This window comes from Ovis aries, chromosome 3 (genome assembly GCF_016772045.2).
Source record: "Ovis aries strain OAR_USU_Benz2616 breed Rambouillet chromosome 3, ARS-UI_Ramb_v3.0, whole genome shotgun sequence".
NCBI lineage: Eukaryota > Metazoa > Chordata > Mammalia > Artiodactyla > Bovidae > Ovis > Ovis aries.
In genome coordinates this window covers 219,827,177-219,846,251 of record NC_056056.1, presented here as the reverse complement: position 1 = coordinate 219,846,251, position 19,075 = coordinate 219,827,177, and the positions used below count along the sequence as shown (strand labels likewise).

The 19,075-nt window shown below is 51.0% G+C and overlaps 1 protein-coding gene across 3 annotated transcripts; it reads left to right on the top strand.

The window, feature by feature from the left end:
* The first annotated feature begins 27 nt into the window (after window positions 1-27).
* On the top strand, window positions 28-15,722 carry MCAT (malonyl-CoA-acyl carrier protein transacylase). 3 transcript variants are annotated; one of them, XM_027968183.3, is made up of 4 exons: window positions 28-513; window positions 1,866-1,953; window positions 10,371-10,588; window positions 14,458-15,722. In XM_027968183.3, exons 1-4 carry the CDS (start codon window positions 76-78, stop codon window positions 14,884-14,886), a joined length of 1,173 nt encoding a protein of 390 aa, XP_027823984.2. In that variant the 5' UTR covers window positions 28-75; the 3' UTR covers window positions 14,887-15,722. The 3 variants fall into 3 exon arrangements, with proteins under 3 accessions (XP_027823984.2, XP_042103780.1, XP_042103779.1); XM_042247846.2 differs by having other exon boundaries at window positions 10,371-10,637; window positions 14,458-14,607; XM_042247845.1 differs by having other exon boundaries at window positions 73-1,076.
* Window positions 15,723-19,075: the final 3,353 nt, after the last annotated feature.

Genomic DNA, 19,075 nt, shown 5'->3' with positions numbered 1-19,075 from the left:
AAGGACCGCGCCGCGCCTCCGGAAGTCGGGTCTCGGTCGCCCCGGTTACGCGCATGGGGGCCGGGTTCCCTCACCATGAGTGTCCGGGTCGCGCGGGTCGCGCGGGCCCCCCGGGCCTGGGCCCGAAGCGTGAGCGGCCGCCGTGGCTCCTCGAACTGCCCGCGGCCTCCGCCGGCTGCTGTGGACGTGGCGGCGCTGCTGCGAGAGGCGACCGCGGCGGACGGAGGATCCCGGGACGCGGAGGTCGCGGCGGGACGGCGGGAGCCGGGCCAGTGCTCGGTGCTGCTCTTCCCCGGCCAGGGCAGCCAGATGGTGGGCATGGGCCGCGGGCTGCTCCGCTACCCGCGTGTCCGCGAGCTTTACGACGCCGCCCGCCGCGTGCTCGGCTACGACCTGCTGGAGCTGAGCTTGCGCGGGCCGCGGGAGGCCCTGGACCGCACTGTCCACTGCCAGCCCGCCGTCTTCGTGGCTTCGCTGGCCGCCGTGGAGAAACTACATCACCTGCAGCCCGCGGTGAGGCCTGGGGCTCCCTCCTGTCGGGCTCGCCGCGTCCACTTCGGTTTGGCAGGTCCTTCCTGAGGTCCCACCTGTGCCAGGCGCTGCGGTAGGCGCAGGAGATAAACTGGCGTGATCAAAACGAGGATCGGTGCTTGCGTTTTAGGGCAGGGAAATAGATCAGTTCAGTTCAGTCTTTCAGTTGTGTCCGACTCTTTGCAACCCCATGGACTGCAGCACGCCAGGCCTCCCTGTCCATCAGCGACTCCTGGAGCTTATTCAAACTCATGTCCGTCGCGTCGGTGATGCCATCCAACCATCTCATCCTCTGTGGTCTCCTTCTCCTCCCGCCTTCAATATTTCCCAGCATCAGGGTCTTTTCCAGTGAATCAGTTTTTCGCATCAGGTGGCCAGAGCATTGGAGTTTCAGCTTCAGCATCAGTCCTTCCAGTGAATATTCAGGGCTGATTTCCTTTGGGATGGACTGGTTGGATCTCCTTGCAAGGAGACAGATAACAGAGAATAAAATATACTGTGAAAATTGCCTAGTGTGTGAAGGGAGTGAATGGCTGGTTTCAATTGTAAGTGATCCTTAATCATTTAATGAATTACTAAACGGTTTTAGAAGGATGAACCTTCCTTCATGAAGGGTCGTTGAGAAGATGATGAAAGTATCCCTTCACTTGAAATTGTGGGATGATTTAATATCAAAACATGTTAAGACAGAACTTTACCCCATTTCATTCTCACCACAACCTTGTGAAGTTGGTAGCATTATTTTATGGATGGGGAAAGAGGATGGCAGAGATAGTAATTAGCTTAAGGGGTCCTGTGAAGTCGTGATAACGTTTACCCAGTGTTTATCCTGGGCCAGCTCTGTGCTGAGCGATTTAGAGGCCTTATCTCCATGTAATTCTCTCTTAGCAACCCTGTGGGGGTAGGTTGAGCTCTGCCCATTTCACAGATGAAATAACTGAGGTGAGGAGGTTAGGGGACTCTCCCAGGCTAAGCATCAAATCCTGCTCTCTGTGACTGTGAAGGGCATGCACTTAACTTCTGTACTTGGTGCCCTCTGTCTCCATCGTCCTGAGAGGCAGAAGCAGGAGAATCCAGAGCCCCGGGTTGGAGTCACAGCTTAACCACGGAGTCCAGTGGCAGGGTTTGACCTCCCTTGCCAAGGAAGCTCCGCATCAGTAAAGGGCTGGTCAGTGATGGTCGAGGCCACTTCAGTGTGTCATCTTCTAGCTGGAGCACCAGGCCAGCAGAACCTGGCTCACTGAGCTGCTGAACACTGTCGGCTCGCGAGTGCGGAGCCCCAGACAACTCCCCTGAGAACGTGGCCTCATGTTCCTCTGCATCTGTCCCTGCAGGTCATTGAGAACTGTGTTGCTGCTGCTGGGTTCAGTGTGGGAGAGTTTGCAGCCCTGGTGTTTGCTGGAGCCATGGAATTTTCTGAAGGTACCCGGGAAGGGAATTGATTCTATGCATGGGGTGTTGTCTTGCTGGGCCCACTGAGGACAAGGGGCACCGCCAAAAACAATTGTGGACCTACTCAGGGCTTAGAGAAGGGGACACATGGGTGGGGATGACAGTGGGACCTGAGGACCAGACTTCACCTGATTCGAAGCTTGAAGGACTTATCAGGGAGTGTCTTTCTCCTCTTAGTCTTGTGAAAGCATCTTGCTTCTGTCTGTCCCACTGTTCGTGGGCATTTTAGTGCATTCCAGTGCCTGTCATGTGATGGACGCTCAGTAGATATTCATTAAGTGAAAGAGAATAAATCAGTGTTTGATCTTGAGATCAGTTTCATTTCTTAAGGTTTTTGTGTGTAAGCAAGTCAACATTTTGCTTATAGTTAAGTACAGAGGACTTGAATAGACATGTCTCTAAAGACCTACAAAGAACCAATGAGTACATGACAAGATGTGCAACATCTCAGCCATCACGTTATAGTCCTTCAGTTCAGTGCAGTTGCTCAGTCGTGTCCAACTCTGCAACCCCATGGACTGCAGCACGCCAGCCTTCCCGTTCATCATGAACTCCTGGAGCTTACCCAAACTCAGACTCATGTCCATTGAGTGGGTAATGCCATCCAACCATCTCCTCCTCTGTTGTCCCCTTCTCCTGCTTTCAATCTTTCCCAGCATCAGGGTCTTTTCAAATGAGTCAGTTCTTCGCATCAGGTGGCCAAAGGATTGGAGTTTCAGCTTCAACATCAGTCCTTCCAATGAATATTCAGGGCTGATCTCCTTTAGGATGGACTGGTTGCATCTCCTTGCAGTCCAAGGGACTCTCAAGAGTCTTCTCCAACACCACAGTTCAAAAGCATCCATTTTTCGGCACTCATTTTTCTTAATAGTCCAACTCTCACATCCATATATGACCACTGGAAAAACCATAGCCTTGACTAGATGGACCTTTGTTGGCAAAGTGGTGTCTCTGCTTTTTAATATGCTGTCTAGCTTAGTCATTGCTTTTCTTCCAAGGAGCAAGTGTCTTTTAATTTCATGGCTGCAGTCACCATCTGCAGTGATTTTGGAGCCCAAGAAAATAAAGTCTGTCACTGTTTCCATTGTTTCCCCATCTATTTGCCATGAAGTGATGGGACCAGATGCCATGATCTTAGTTTTCTGAATGTTGAGTTTTAAGCCAACTTTTTCACTCTCCTCTTTCACTTTCATCAAGAGGCTCTTTTAGTTCTTTTTCACTGCCTGCCATAAGTGTGGTGTTATATGCATATCTGAGGTTAATGCTATTTCTCCCAGAAATCTTGATTCCAGCTTGTGCTTCATCCAGCTTGGCATTTTGCATGATGTCCTCTGCATATAAGTTAAAGAAGCAAGGGGATAATATAAGCCTTGACATACTCCTTTCCCAAATTGGAACCAGTCTGTTGTTCCATGTCCAGTTCTAACTGTTGCTGCTTGACCTGCATACAGATTTCTCAGGAGGCAGTGGTCTGGTGTTTCCATTTCTTTAAGAATTTTCCACAGTTTGTTGGAAAGACTAGAGATCTCTTCAAGAAAATTAGAGATACCAAGGGAACATTTTATGTAAAGATGGGCACAATAAAGGATAGAAATGCTATGGACCTAACAGAAGCAGAAGATACTAAGAAAGGGTGGCAAGAATACACAGAAAAACTATGCAGAAAAGGTCTTCACAACCCAGATAATCACAATGGTGTGATCAGTCATCTAGAGCCAGACATCCTGGAATGTGAAGTCAAGTGGGCCTTAGGAAGCATCACTATGAACAAAGCTAGTGGAAGTGATGGAATTGCAGCTGAGCTATTTCAAATCCTAAAAGATGATGCTGTGAAATTGCTGCACTCAATACGCCAGCAAATTTGGAAAACTCAGCAATGCCCACAGGACTGGAAAAGTTCAGTTTTCATTCCAATCCCAAAGAGAGGCAATGCCAAAGAATGCTCAAACTACCACACAATTGCACTCATCTCACACGTTAGTAAAGTAATGCTCAAAATTCTCCAAGCCAGGCTTCAACAGTATGTGAACCATGAACTTCCAGATGCTCAAGCTGGACTTAGAAAAGGCAGAGGAACCAGAGATCAAATTGCCAACATCCGTTGGATCATTGAAAAAGCGAGAGAGTTCCGGAAAAACAACTACTTCTGTTTTATTGACTATGCCCAAGCCTTTGACTGTGTGGATCACCACAAACTGTGGAAAATTCTTAGAGATGGGAATACCAGACCACCAACCATTAGGGAAATACAAATCAAAAGCTCAGTGAGGTACCACTTCATGCCCACCAGGATGGCTTTAATTTAAAAAAACAAGAGGAAAATAGTATGTGTTGGCAAGGATGTAGGAACCTCACACACTGTTGAAATATAAGGCAGCGCCGCCGTCGTGGAAGGCAGTTTGGTGGATCCTCAAGGTAAACGTGGAGTTGCTGTGTGGCCCGGTGGTTCTGCTCACAAGTCTGTACCTAAGAGATGAAAACACATGTCCACACTGGAAAACCTGCACACAGATGTTTGTGACAGTGTTATTCATATTCATTTCCAAAAGGCAGAAATGATCCAAATGTCCATAATCAGATGAGTGGATAAACAAATTGCGGTAGATCGACCCAGTGGAATATTCAGCCATAAAAAGAAATAAAATCCTGATGTGGGAGCATGGACGAACATCAGAAACGTGCTAGGTGACAGAAGCCAGACACAAAGCTCGCTTAATTTTCTATGAAATGTCCGGAATACATAAATTCATAGACAGCCGATTAGAGGTTACTGGGGGAGGGAAGGAGAAATGGAGAGTGATTGCTCGGTGGGTGTGGGGTGTTTTGTGGGCTGATGGAAAGGGTTTTTCGGCTGTGCCGGGTCTTTGCTGCTGCCCGCGGGCTTCTCTCTCGATGTTGCGAGCAGGGGCTCCTCCCTAGGTGTGGCGCACACGCTTCTCACGTGGCAGAGCACCAGCTCTCGAGTGTGGGCTCAGTAGTTGCTGCATACAAGCCTAGCTGCCTGACAGCATGTGGAAACTTCCCAGACCAGGGATTGAACCCGTGTCCCAGCATTTGCTGGTGGCTTCTTAACCACTAGACCACCAAGAAAGTCCTGTACGTTCTGAATACAACAAATACTGCTGCATTTATGCACTTAAAACTGGTTATATTTTATGTGAATTTCACCTCTTTTTTAAAAAAGCATTATAGAAAGAAAGCCTGGTCAAGAAAGTGAAAAAAATTTTCATATTTCTACATCCTAATAAAGATATTTTATAGAAATATGGTTTAATGTGTACATAATTTGCAGGATTATTGATGTGTTTTTTCAGTTGACAGTTCGCAGTTATTTAATGCCTGCTTGGGAGGGCCTCCACATTGCTGTGTGTTCTCTCCTGCTTCCTAACACGGGCTCTTAATGTGTTTGCTCCATAGTTCTGCTTGTGTAAGGGGCTGAAACTCCAGCGCAGACATACTCAGTGCTGGGTGAATGAAGGTATGTTGAGAGAAAGGGCGCAGGGTTTGTTCCTCTGACCTTGTCGTCCCATCAAACCCCGGACTCGTCCCTTAACTGCTTCTTGATCTGGTCATCTCCTCCCCACCAGGGAGCAGGCCCAGGACCAGGGCGATGCTATCCAGTGATTGGATAGCATGAATCCAGTCCAGTCTTTTTTCTCCAGTTTTTCTGAAGTATAGTGAAGTTACAATGTTGTGTCAATTTCTGCTCTTCAGTGAAGTGATTCCGTTATACGTATATACTTTTTATCTTCATTTACATTATGGGTTATCACAGGATATTGAGTATATATCCTCGTGCATAATAGTTGGCATCTGCGAATCCCAAATGCTCAATCATCTCCGCCCCCCCACCTCCCCTCGCCCTTGGCAGCCACAAGTAGTCTGCTCTCTGTGTCTGAGTCCGTACCTGAGGCATGTTCATTTGAGTTGGGGTTTTTTAAGTTGTTGTTTTCATGTTTTACTTATTTATCTTTGGCTGCATCAGCTCTTTGTTATAGCGCGTGGGCTTCTCTCTGGTTGTGGCTTAGTTGCCCCGCAGCATGTGGAATCCTAGTTTCCCTCAGTTCAGTTCAGTCGCTCAGTTGGGTCCAACTCTTTGCAACCCCATGAATCACAGCACGCCAGGCCTCCCTGTCCATCACCAACTCCCGGAGTTCACTCAGACTCACGTCCATCGAGTCCGTGATGCCATCCAGCCATCTCATCCTCGGTCGTCCCCTTCTCTTGCCCCCAATCCCTCCCAGCATCAGAGTCTTTTCCAATGAGTCAACTCTTCGCATAAGGTGGCCAAAGTACTGGAGTTTCAGCTTTAGCATCATTCCCTCCAAGGATATCCCGGGGCTGATCTCCTTCAGAATGGACTGGTTGGATCTCCTTGCAGTCCAAGGGACTGTCAGGAGTCTTCTCCAACACCACAGTTCAAAAGCATCAATTCTTCAGCGCTCAGCCTTCTTCACAGTCCAACTCTCACATCCATACATGACCGCAGGAAAAACCATAGCCTTGACTAGACGGACCTTTGTTGGCAAAGTAATGTCTCTGCTTTTGAATATACTATCTAGGTTGATCATAACTTTTCTTCCAAGGAGTAAGCGTCTTTTAATTTCATGGCTGCAGTCACCATCTGCAGTGATTTTGGAGCCCCCAAAAATGAAGTCTGACACTGTTTCCACTGTTTCCCCATCTATTTCCCATGAAGTGATGGGACCAGATGCTGTGATCTTAGTTTTCTGAATGTTGAGCTTTACACCAACTTTTTCACTGTCCTCTTTCACTTTCACCAAGAGGCTTTTGAGTTCCTCTTCACTTTCTGCCATGAGGGTGGTGTCATCTGCATATCTGAGGTTATTGATATTTCTCCCAGCAATCTTGATTCCAGCTTGCGTTTCTTCCAGTCCAGCATTTCTCATGATGTACTCTGCATAGAAGTTAAATAAGCAGGGTGACAATATACAGCCTTGACGTACTCCTTTTCCTATCTGGAACCAGTCTGTTGTTCCATGTCCAGTTCTAACTGTTGCTTCCTGGCCTGCATACAGATTTCTCAAGAGGCAGGTCAGGTGGTCTGGTATTCCCATCTCTTGAAGAATTTTCCACAGTTGATTGTGATCCACACAGTCAAAGGCTTTGGCATAGTCAATAAAGCAGAAATAGATGTTTTTCTGGAACTCTCGTGCTTTTTCCATGATCCAGCGGATGTTGGCAATTTGATCTCTGGTTCCTCTGCCTTTTCTAAAACCAGCTTGAACATCAGGGAGTTCACAGTTCACGCATTGCTGAAGCCTGGCTTGGAGGATTTTGAGCGTTACTTTACTAGCATGTGCTGCTGCTGCTGCTAAGTCACTTCAGTCGTGTCCGACTCTGTGTGACCCCAGAGATGGCAGCCCGCCAGGCTCCCCCATCCCTGGGATTCTCCAGGCAAGAACACTGGAGTGGGTTACCATTTCCTTCTCCAATGCATGAAAGTGAAAAGTGAAAGTGAAGTCGCTGAGTCATGTCCGACTCTTCGCGACCGCATGAACTGCAGCCTACCGGGCTCCTCCGTCCATGGGATTTTCCAGGCGAGAGTACTGGAGTGGGGTGCCATTGCCTTCTCCAATGAGTGCAATTGTGCTGTAGTTTGAGCATTCTTTGGCATTGCCTTTCTTTGGGATTTCAATGAAAACTGACCTTTTCCAGTCCTGTGGCCACTGCTGAATTTTCCAAATTTGCTGGTATATTGAGTGCAGCACTTTCACAGCATCATTCAGGATTTGAAACAGCTCAACTGGAATTCCATCACCTCCACTAGCTTTGTTCGTAGTGATGCTTTCTAAGGCCCACTTGACTTCACATTCCAGGATGTCTGGCTCTAGATTAGAGATCATACCATCATGATTATCTGGGTCGTGAAGATCTTTTTGTACAGTTCTTCTGTGTATTCTTGCCACCTCTTCTTAATATCTTCTGCTTTTAAGTCCAGACCATTTCTGTCCTTTATCGATCCCATCTTTGCATGAAATGTTCCCTTGGTATGTCTAATTTTCTTGAAGAGATCTCTAGTCTTTCCCATTCTGTTGTTTTCCTCTATTTCTTTGCATTGATCGCTGAAGAAGGCTTTCTTATCTCTTCTTGCTATTCTCTGGAACTCTGCATTCAGATGCTTATATCTTTCCTTTTCTCCTTTGCTTTTCACCTCTCTTCTTTTCACAGCTATTTGTAAGGCCTCCCTAGACAGCCATTTTGCTTTTTTGCATTTCTTTTCCATGGGGATGGTCTTGATCCCTGTCTCCTGTACAATGTCCCAAACCTCATTCCATAGTTCATCGGGCACTCTATCTATCAGATCTAGGCCCTTAAATCTATTTCTCACTTCCAGTGTATAATTATAAGGGATTTGATTCAGGTCATACCTGAATGGTCTAGCGGTTTTCCTACTTTCTTCAATTTGAGTCTGAATTTGGTGATAAGGAGTTCATGATCTGAGCCACAGTCAGCTCCTTGTCTTGTTTTTGTTGACTGTATAGAGTTTCTCCATCTTTGGCTGCAAAGAATATGATCAATCTGATTTTGGTGTTGACCATCTGGTGATGTCCATGTGTAGAGTTTTCTCTTGTGCTGTTGGAAGAGGGTGTTTGCTATGACCAGTGCGTTCTCTTGGCAGAACTCTATTAGCCTTTGCCCCGCTTCATTCCGCATTCCAAGGCCAAATTTGCCTGTTACTCCAGGTGTTTCTTGACTTCCTACTTTTGCATTCCAGTTCCCTATAATGAAAAGGACATCTTTTTTGGCTGTTAGTTCTAAAAGGTCTTGTAGGTCTTCATAGAACCGTTCAACTTCAGCTTGTTCAGCGTTACTGGTTGGGGCATAGACTTGGATAACTGTGATATTGAATGGTTTGCCTTGGAGATGAACAGAGATCATTCTGTCGTTTTTGAGATTGCATCCAAGTACTGCATTTCAGACTCTCTTGTTGACCATGATGGCTACTCCATTTCTTCTGAGGGATTCCTGCCGGCAGTAGTAGATATAATGGTCATCTGAGTTAAATTCACCCATTCCAGTCCATTTTAGTTTGCTGATTCCTAGAATGTCGACGTTCACTCTTGCCATCTCTTGTTTGACCACTTCCAATTTGCCTTGATTCATGGACCTGACATTCCAGGTTCCTATGCAGTATTGCTCCTTACAGCATCGGACCTTGCTTCTATCACCAGTCCCATCCACAGCTGGGTATTGTTTTTCCCCTACCAGGGCTCAAACCCGTGTCCCTGGCATTGGAAGGCGAGTGCCTATCCACTGGGCCAGCAGGGAAGTCCCCTGTGCCGTATTTTCGATTTCACGTGCAACTGATGTCATATGGCGTCTGTCTCTCTGGCTCACCTCTCTTAGCGTGATACTCTCTGGGTTCATCCCCGTTGCTGCAGATGGCTTTGTGCTCGTTATTTTTCATGCCTGAGGGGTATTCCCTTGTATATATGTGCACCACATCTTCACCCATTCACCTGGGGACACTGAAGTTGTTTCCGTGTCCTGGCTGTTGTGAATCGTGTTCAGTCTGTTCTCACATCATGATCACGGCAGCTGCCTCCCTGGGCACACAGCCCCGTCCTCCCACTTCACACTTGAGCCACACTGAGCTGGGAGCCCTGCTCTCTAGCTCATCTGCCTTGCCAGTGTCGAGCTCTCCAGTGAAGGCAGTCATGCTTGATTTACGATAATTATGTTATTAAAACTCATATACTTGTTTGTACATCATTCCAGGCATCTAGAGGTTCTTAATTATTTTCCTTGTTCAGCACCGTTTCTCTAAAATAATTTGTAGTTCTCAGTTTTCACTACAGTTCAGGCAGGCTAGATATTATTGTCTTCATTGTACTAGCTAAAAATTTGACCTGGAAGGAGGTCATGACTTCCCTTAAGCGATGCAGCTCAGAGTCTCTTCCTTTCCACTCTGTGCCAGGGTTTCTCAACAGCACTGTTGACGTTTTGGAACAGATGATTCTTACTTGGGGGGCTGTTTTTTGTAGGCTGTTGAACAGCATCCCTGGCCTGTGCCCACCAGATTCCAGTAGCACCCGCCACCCCCCTGATGATCAAAAGCTGTTTCCAGATACCGCCCTGGGGGTAAAATCACCCTGGTCAAGAACCACCATCCTGCACCAGCCAGCTCTAAGGCAGGAAGCTCCGTGGGTTCATTTGTACTGTGCCAGGGACCGTGCCTTTCTCTCTGATGATCGGGGGACCATCTCTGCAGTTCAGATCCCTAGAGCGGCAGCTTGTGAACTGGTGATGGATCCAGTACCAGTGTCTCCAGTGAGGGTGGAGTTTGTGCTTTGTTTCTCAGGCCTGGGCTTCCTTCTCCATCATGTGCCCTGATTTTTCCAAATGCACTTCTCTCCGTGTAGGTCTGTACGCAGTGAAAATTCGAGCTGAGGCCATGCAGGAAGCCTCGGAAGCCGTGCCCAGTGGCATGTTGTCCGTCCTCGGCCAGCGTCAGTCCAAGTTCGCTGTTGCCTGTCTGGAAGCCCAGGAACACTGCAAGACTCAGGGCATAGAGGACCCCGTGTGCGAGGTGGCCAACTACCTATTTCCTGACTGCAGGGTGATCTCGGGACACCTGGAGGTTGGTGTTGGCGGGAGCAGCCTTCCTAGAACCCAGTTCGGTGCAGAAGGTGGGACTTACTCCGCACCCGGGACCCCGCTGAGCCTAACGGGTGCTCTGCTCAGCCCTGGTCTTGGCAAGTGTTTGAGGGCCAGCGTGTCTGTGGTGGGGCAAGTGCTCCAGGGGGAGGCTGGGTACTGTCCCCACTCCGCCACGTGCTCCAGTGATGAGGGACGACCGGACCCCGGGCAAATCCCCAGCCCACGTGGAAGGCAAAGGGTCTGAACCAGGTCATCTCCAGGGCCTCCCTGTGATACGCTCTGGCCTCCTCGCAGCCTCTTGTCCCTTCGCTTCCTCAGAGGAGCAGCTGCCTCCTGCTGGGTCGCTCTGCTTTTTCTGAGGTGTCTGTTTTTGCACACTTTCCTCTGTCCAGACTCCACTCACTGCCGACATCCTTTCTCAGGCCGAGGACACACAGAAAGATCAACCAGGGTTCCTGCCGTCAAAGGAAGGCAGCTGTGAACAGAAGACTCCAGGTTTCAGGACACCGTAGGGGTCAGGCTGGCTACCAGATGGGCCGAGGAGGCAGCCCAGGAGGCGCTGCGCAGAGGGTGGGGTTGCCAAGAGCAGGGGTGCCCCAGGCTGAGAGGCGCCCCGAGCAGCAGGGCTGGCTCTGTGCCGTGCGCCTGGCTGGGGCCTGTGGAGTGCAGAAGTCAGGCTGGTGCTGCTCCGTCCTGGCTCAGCCCATCCAGTTCTCACGGCCAGTCCTGTGCTCTGAGCATGGCAGCTCAGCTGCAGGAAGCTGAGGCAGAGAGGCCAGCGCCCGTGATGGTGGAGGTGGGACGCACCGGAGGCACGTCCTTTGGGGTGATGGAGACAGGTGGAGCGTGGTCTTGGGTGTGGAGCCCTAGGTCAGGCTGGACTCTGCTGCAGTGAGGGCCAGACCCCGCCGTGCTGCCCACACGCGTGGATCACCCCCCGTGATGGCTCGCTATGCTGGGCTCTGCTCCACGTGGCTTTTGCTCCAGGGCTCAGACAGCTAAGTGACCTTGGTGTGGAAGAGACAGACTCAGGGCACAGGCTGGTGACCTCTGATGAGCCACAGGCTGCACTGGCCATGCGTGGGCACAGGCTACACTCCTGCAGGGTGGGGCCCTCGGAGCGGGCCGAACGAGCACCATCCAACCGAAAATATTAACCCCTCCTACCCTTGAAGAACTGTACAAAAAGGATCTTCACGACCCAGGTAATCACGATGGTGTGATCGCTCATCTAGAGCCAGACATCTTGGAATGTGAAGTCAAGTGGGCCTTAGAAAGCATCACTACAAACAAAGCTAGTGGAGGTGATGGAATTCCAGTAGAGCTATTTCAAATCCTAAAAGATGATGCTGTGAAAGTGCTGCACTCAATATGCCAGCAGATTTGGAAAACTCAGCAGTGGCCACAGGACTGGAAAAGGTCAGTTTTCATTGAAATCCCAAACAAAGGCAATGCCAAAGAATGCTCAAACTACCGCACAATTGCACTCATCTCACATGCTAGTAAAGTAATGCTCAAAATTCTCCAAGCCAGGCTTCAGCAATACGTGAACTGTGAACTCCCTGATGTTCAAGCTGGTTTTAGAAAAGGCAGAGGAACCAGAGATCAAATTGCCAGCATCTGCTGGATCATGAAAAAGCAAGAGAGTTCCAGAAAACCATCTATTTCTGCTTTATTGACTATGCCAAAGCCTTTGACTGTGTGGATCACAATCAACTGTGGAAAATTCTGAGAGAGATGGGAATACCAGACCACCTAACCTGCCTCTTGAGAAATCTGTATGCAGGCCAGGAAGCAACAGTTAGAACTGGACATGGAACAACAGACTGGTTCCAAATAGGAAAAGGAGTACGTCAAGACTGTGTATTGTCACCCTGCTTATTTAACTTTTATGCAGAGTACATCATGAGAAATGCTGGACTGGAAGAAACACAAGCTAGAATCAAAATTGCTGGGAGAAATATCAATAACCTCAGATATGCAGATGACACCACCCTTATGGCAGAAAGTGAAGAGGAACTCAAAAGCCTCTTGATGAAAGTGAAAGAGGAGAGTGAAAAAGTTGGCTTAAAGCTCAACATTCAGAAAACAAAGATCATGGCATCCGGTCCCATCACTTCATGGGAAATAGATGGAGAAACAGTAGAAACAGTGTCAGACTTTATTTTGGGGGGCTCCAAAATCACTGCAGATGGTGACTGCAGCCATGAAATTAAAAGACGCTTACTCCTTGGAAGAAAAGTTATGACCAACCTAGATAGCATATTAGAAAGCAGAGACATTACTTTGCTGACTAAGGTCCATCTAGTCAAGGCTATGGTTTTTCCTGTGGTCATGTATGGATGTGAGAGTTGGACTGTGAAGAAGGCTGAGCGCTGAAGAATTGATGCTTTTGAACTGTGGCGTTGGAGAAGACTCTTGAGAGTCCCTTGGACTGCAAGGACATCTAACCAGTCCATTCTGAAGGAGATCAACCCTGGGATTTCTTTGGAAGGAATGATACGAAAGCTGAAACTCCAGTACTTTGGCCACCTTATGCGAAGAGTTGACTCATTGGAAAGACTTTGATGCTGGGAGGGATTGGGGGCAGGAGGAGAAGGGGACGACCGAGGATGAGATGGCTGGATGGCATCATTGACTCGATGGACGTGAGTCTGAGTGAACTCCGGGAGATGGTGATGGACAGGGAGGCCTGGCGTGCTGCAGTTCATGGGGTTGCAAAGAGTCGGACGCGACTGAGCGACTGAACTGAACTGAACTGACCCTTTGGGGGCACAGAGAGCTACCCTGCTATATTTTTTCATGTTACCAATCCCAGGGCTTGGTAACAAGGCAGTAATTGCTAACTCTTCTGTAGAGCTTGTATACCAGGCATAGTTCTTCTCATAGTCCTGAGATAACTATTGTTGTTATCCCCATTTTTACAGGTGAGGAAACTGAGGCAGAGAGAGGTAAAGCAAAATTTCCCAAGGTCAATCAGCTACTGTGACTTTCCTTGAGTCTTCAGGAGCAGCTGGCCCAGCTTCTGAGTAGGCCATGGGTGGCGTCAGGTTGGAGGGACGCAGCAAATGGGTTTGTGCCTAGGAAGCCCTTTGCTCGATCCCAGGGAAGGGTTGTCAGGGTCGTAGGCCTTGGGCTGTGTCCTGAAGGCACAGGATCTCTTAAGAATATACACAGTTTCAAAGATATTTGCCAAGTATGTTGTGGTTCTGAGTCTGGGCCTGTTAGTCCTGGGGGCCCCTCTGGACGGAGGAGCCTTCAGGGAGTGGCTTCGGGCTGCAGGGAAGGAGAGCTTTGGTCTTCTCTAGAGAAACACCAGATGAGAGCTTTCAGACCCTCGACTGTGAGATGAGACTCGGAGCCTCCTGAACTGTCATCTCGAAGTTTACGGAGTAACAAGGAAACAAGCTTAAACAGTTATGACGAGTAGCAGGATTAGATGCTTTTTCGTGTATCAGATTCTTCCACGCCTCCTGTCTGGTGACTTCCCAGCAGTCTTATGAAGTAGATGAAATTGTGCTCATTTCATGGATGGAATAAAAGACGTTCAAAGATTTGCCTGGGGCCACCGAGCTAGTGAGTGATGGAGCTGAGACAGGACCACGTTTCCTGGTCTTGGCTCTCTTTCAGGCATAGGGTGGTCACCTGCCCAGGCAGGGCTTGTGAATGGTCAGAAGGGCTTCCGGGACACCAACTTTGCACTTGTGCGGGGTGAAATAACACGCGGGTGTGTGGAGAGATGCATATTCTCTACGGAGGACTGATGGCGTCAGTCAGAGGTGACCCCCTCGCTGTGTGTTTCTTCCCCTGAGACTCACTGGCTTAAACCTCCCTTGGTTTTTCTTCCAGGCTCTGCAGTTTCTCCAGAAGAATTCCTCTAAGTATCACTTCAGACGCACCAAGATGTTGCCGGTTAGCGGTGGGTTCCACACCCGCCTCATGGAGCCGGCCGTGGAGCCCCTGGCGCAAGTGTTAAAGGCGATTGATGTCAAGAAGCCGCTGGTGTCCGTGCACTCGAACGTCGATGGGAACAGATACATGCATCCCAAACACATCCAGAAGCTGCTGGCGCAGCAGGTGGTCTCCCCGGTGAAGTGGGAGCAGACGATGCACGCCATATACGAGCGGAGGAAGGGCACCGCGTTCCCCCAGACGTTCGAGGTGGGGCCTGGGAAGCAGCTGGGTGCCATCCTGAAGAGCTGTAACCTGCAGGCCTGGAGGTCCTACAGCCACGTGGAGGTGCTGGAGGCCAGCGAGGACACAGAGGGGCCCCTGTAGGGCCTCCCGCGGGCTCTGGCATGGACGGGCCACAGCCGAGGACTCGGGCTCCGGGGGGCTGAGCCCAGCCTGGCCTTCCTGTCAGGCCGCTGCCTCCACGTGAGCAGGAGAGTAGTGTGCTTTGAATGCCCTGTGGAAAGCACTGGAAGCGAGTGTTTCTTCACACGCCGGTGTCCACCTCTCCCTGGCATGCCTGAGTGCTGGGGGCTGCAGCTGTGCTGGTCCTGTGAAGACCTGCGGGTTCCACCCCCGCCTCCTGGGCAGCGCACGTCGCCTCCCCAGGGCCCAGGCGGCTGCTTCGTAGGCAGGAGTGTTCTGAGGCCCGGGAAGGCCTGGCCTGCTGCCGTGTGGGCGCCGTGGGCCATGGCTTGAGGCCAGCGCCAGACACCCTCCTCTGCTGGCCCAGCCTTCTCTGGACACGATGCAGCCAAAACCTTACTTCCTTGGCCCCTGAATCCAAAGGGCTTTAGGACCCAGCGGGCCTTGGCAGCCATTCGGTCCCCATCACTCAACAGTTGGGAGATGGTGTCCCGTATGTTTACTTACCCAACGGAAAGCATCGAGTGCCTACTGTATGCCAGGGAGCAAGTGGCCTCTGCCTTGGTGGGGAAAAAGGCCCTTTAGCAAGGCGGGAGCTGCGTGGGGAGGGCAGCCCTGTGTCCTCCCCCACCCGCATGTCACCCCTTCCGACTGCAGTCACCGAGCGCCTGCTGTGTGCCCAGGGCCGAGCCCAGCTCCGGCCCGCCCACCGAACTTATCCTCAGCCTGCTCCACACCAGGAGCACAGCGCAGGGTCCCCACTCCTAATATCAGTATTAAATGTGATCAGTTCTCAACTTCTGGGGTGGTTTTTTCATTACACAGTGATACTGGGAAAATCTCACTGGGGATGAAATGTCTGAGCTCGTCTTTAAACATCACTGTCGTGTAGGCATTCGTCAAACCCTGGGTAGGGTGTCTCTTTTTTAATTAATTGAAGTCTAGTTAATCTAATCTGAAGATTAGTTAATCTAATCTAGTTGTGTTAATTTCCGGTGTACAGCAGTGATTCAGTTATACATATTAATATACATATACATTCTTTTTCCTATTCCTCTCCATTATGGTTTAATCACGGGAGGACTGAATATTGTTCCTTGTGCTGTTCAGAATGATGTGGTTTATCTGTCTCTTACGTGTAGTGCTTTGTATCTGCGAACCCCAAGCTCCTAAAGGTTTCTCATTTTTAGTTCTGTTTCTCAACTAGAGTGCTGTTGGCCTTTGAGCAGAACCAGTCTTCACTGTGTGGGACAGGCGCGTGCTCGTGGGCCACTGTCTTGGCCCCTAGTGATTCCAGGGCAGTCGCATTTCTGGGGATTGTGACCCCAGACGCGCCCACCTGTGTCCACAGCCTGCAGCCCTCCCTTGGCTGAGAATCACTGCTGCAGATCCTTGTTTCACCAAGGCCTAGGTTTGCATGCTCTTTGGAGCACTATAAAGAACTATTTCTTCAAACTTTGTTTTATTCAGTTCAGTTCAGTCGCTCAGTCGTGTCCGACTCTTTGCAACCCCATGGACTTCAGCACGCCAGGCCTCCCTGTCCATCACCAACTCCCAGAGTTTACTCAGACTCATGTCCATTGAGTCAGTGACGCCATCCAACCATCTCATCCTCTGTCGTCCCCTTCTCCTACTGCCTTCAGCCTTTCCTGGCATCAGGGTCTTTTCCGAAGAATCAGTTCTTCACATCAGGTGACCAAAGGATTGGAGTTTCAGCTTCAGCATCAGTCCTTCCAGTGAATATTCAGGACTGATTTCCCTTAGGATGGACTGGTCTCATCTCCTTTGTTTTGTTAGAGAATTTCAAATCTTCACAAAGAACTTTGTTAAGTTTGTATTTTATTGATTTTATTTTTGGCTGTGCTGGGTCTTCCTTGCTGCCCAGGCTTTCTCTCGTTGCCATGAAAGGGGCTGCTGTATAGCTGCGGTGTGCGGGCTTCTCACTGCGGGGGCTTCTCTCGTTGGGGAGCACAGGCTCTAAGCTACAGGCGTGGGCTCAGGAGTTGTGGCAGGTGGGATCTTCCTGGAGCAGAGATGGAACCCATCTCCTGCACTGGCAGACGGATTCTTTCCCACTGAGCCCCCAGGGAAGCCCTCGTTCCTTTGTAAACAGTTGCTGAGTCTGCTGGAACCCCCTTGGCTGAGAGCCTTCAGTAACAGGCAGCCTGGGAGACCATTCTGTTTCCACAGTCCAGTCCAGGAGCAGGCATCTGGCTGCGCCTCAAGCAGCTCTGAGGAGCACAGCCCCACAGGTAGGCGGCGGAGGGTGGGCCATCCAGGCTGCAGGCCTCACTGCTCCTCTGGGCGCGTCTGTCTCAGGGGCCACCCAGTAGGAGTCATGTGGCCAGTAGGTGACCACATCACCCCTGCCCTCTGCCTGACCGGGATAAGCCTCTGGCTCTCCCTTTTGGACACTGGACAGTCATTTCTGGTGTTGCGGACACAAGATTGAGACCAGTTTCAGCTCTCCTGCTCCTGTGGAAGCTGCCACGTGGAGCAGCCAGAGCGGGTTTCACTCTGGATCTCAATCTGATTGGAGGATCCTGGGGTGATGGGAGTCTGGGCCACCCTGGTCAAGTCCCCTGCCTCTGGGCCCCAGTTTCCCCCATCACAGGTGCAGTAGGCAGGGCTCCACCTCAACTCCAGGAGCCCTGGGTTGGGGGTGGGTGGGCCCTCTCCCTGCCCAACCCCCCAACCTCCAATTGAATCCTGCAGAGACGGCAGATTGTGCCGGGAGTTACAGGAGTCATCCTGGGGTGCGGGCCCGGGACCACGGTGGGTCCTGCATCCTGTTTCTCGGCAGGACCTCGGCCAGCTCCTGTCCCCATGGGGTCGATACCAGCGCTGTCCTTGGTCTGAGGGTTCTCACCCTGAGGTGGGACTCGCACCTGCCACCACTTCCCTGGACCCCACGTCAGTGGAGAAGCTTGGAGTGCTTCTCTTTCCAGCCACCTGACTCCACGGGTCTGCCTGGGAAGAGGCACCATGTTATGCGTGCAGCGGTGCCCTGGGGCCTGCCAGAGACCTGCAGCAGGAGATGGGGGGTGGGAGGCATTGTGTGAAAATTCTCTAGGAGTCATGTGGCCAGTGGGTGACCACATGTCACCCCTGCCCTGTGCCTGACAGGGACCAGCCTCTGGCTCTCCCTTTTGGACACTGGAGAGTTGTTTCTGATGTTGCTGTGGACTCAAGATTGAGACCGGATTCAGCTCCTCTGCTCCTATGGAAACTGCCACGTGGAGCAGCCAGAATGGGTTTCACTCTGGATCCCAGTCTGCCTGGATTGCAGGATCCTGGGGTGATGGAACTCTAGGCCACCTCGGTCAAGTCCCCTGCCTCTGAGCCTCAGTTTCCCCCATCGGGGGGCTTGTCCAGGTAGACAGGAGTGAGGTGCTGGCCCTCCACGGCCGGATCCACATCGGCTCAGAAGGTCAAGTGCCGCGTGGGAGCTAGAGCTGCGGCAGGCAGCTATCCCAGGCCCGGGCTGGCGTGAACCAGGAGACACAGTGGGGCCAACGCTGGCCCATCTGCCTCCGCACCCCGGCCTGTCCCCGCCCCAGGGCCTTTTTACTGCAGTCCAGCTCCCCCAGCCCCTCCTCGGAGAGGACTCATCTCACCCTCTGCAGGCCCTGGAGTTTTCTCAGTCCCACATCCTTAGCCATTCTACAGTGGGTCACACAGGGTGAGCCCTCGGGTCACTCCCGGGTCTACAAGCTTGGTGGGAATGTGGTACCAGTCTGGGATGGAGCTCTCCAGACAAAGCCGGCTGCACAGATGGTGCATCCCGGCCATTGCCTGCGAACCGGGAGATTCTGGTCTCCACCCCCCAGCCCCACTGTGAGGTTCTCAGAGCCTGATATGGTGACACCTCACAGGAAAGGGAGTGAAATCAGGCCTCAGAGCCGTGGAGGGCCAGACCTTGGGGAGCTGCAGTATAAGGCCTGGGGTGGTCCCTTCAGTCATGAGGGTTGGAGGTGTGCAGGGGCGCAGGCAGGATGCAGGGGGCCGGGCCTGACCAGCCTGCTGGAAGGTGGGGGATAGCTGCACCTGCTGGGTCAGCTCCAGGGCTGAGTGGGGGTCAGCAAAGACTCACCATCCCTGAGTCCTGGTGGGGGTGGAGGATGAGCAAAAGATGCTGAGGGCCGGGGAA

What these genes read in the sequence shown, in the direction of transcription:
- MCAT (XM_027968183.3), top strand. Translation starts at nt 76, where the DNA reads ATGAGTGTCCGGGTCGCGCGGGTCGCGCGGGCCCCCCGGGCCTGGGCC. An exon ending in AGCCATGGAATTTTCTGAAG is followed by an intron (nt 1,954 to 10,370) that starts GTACCCGGGAAG and finishes CTCTCCGTGTAG; the next exon opens with GTCTGTACGCAGTGAAAATT. An exon ending in TGATCTCGGGACACCTGGAG is followed by an intron (nt 10,589 to 14,457) that starts GTTGGTGTTGGC and finishes TTTTTCTTCCAG; the next exon opens with GCTCTGCAGTTTCTCCAGAA.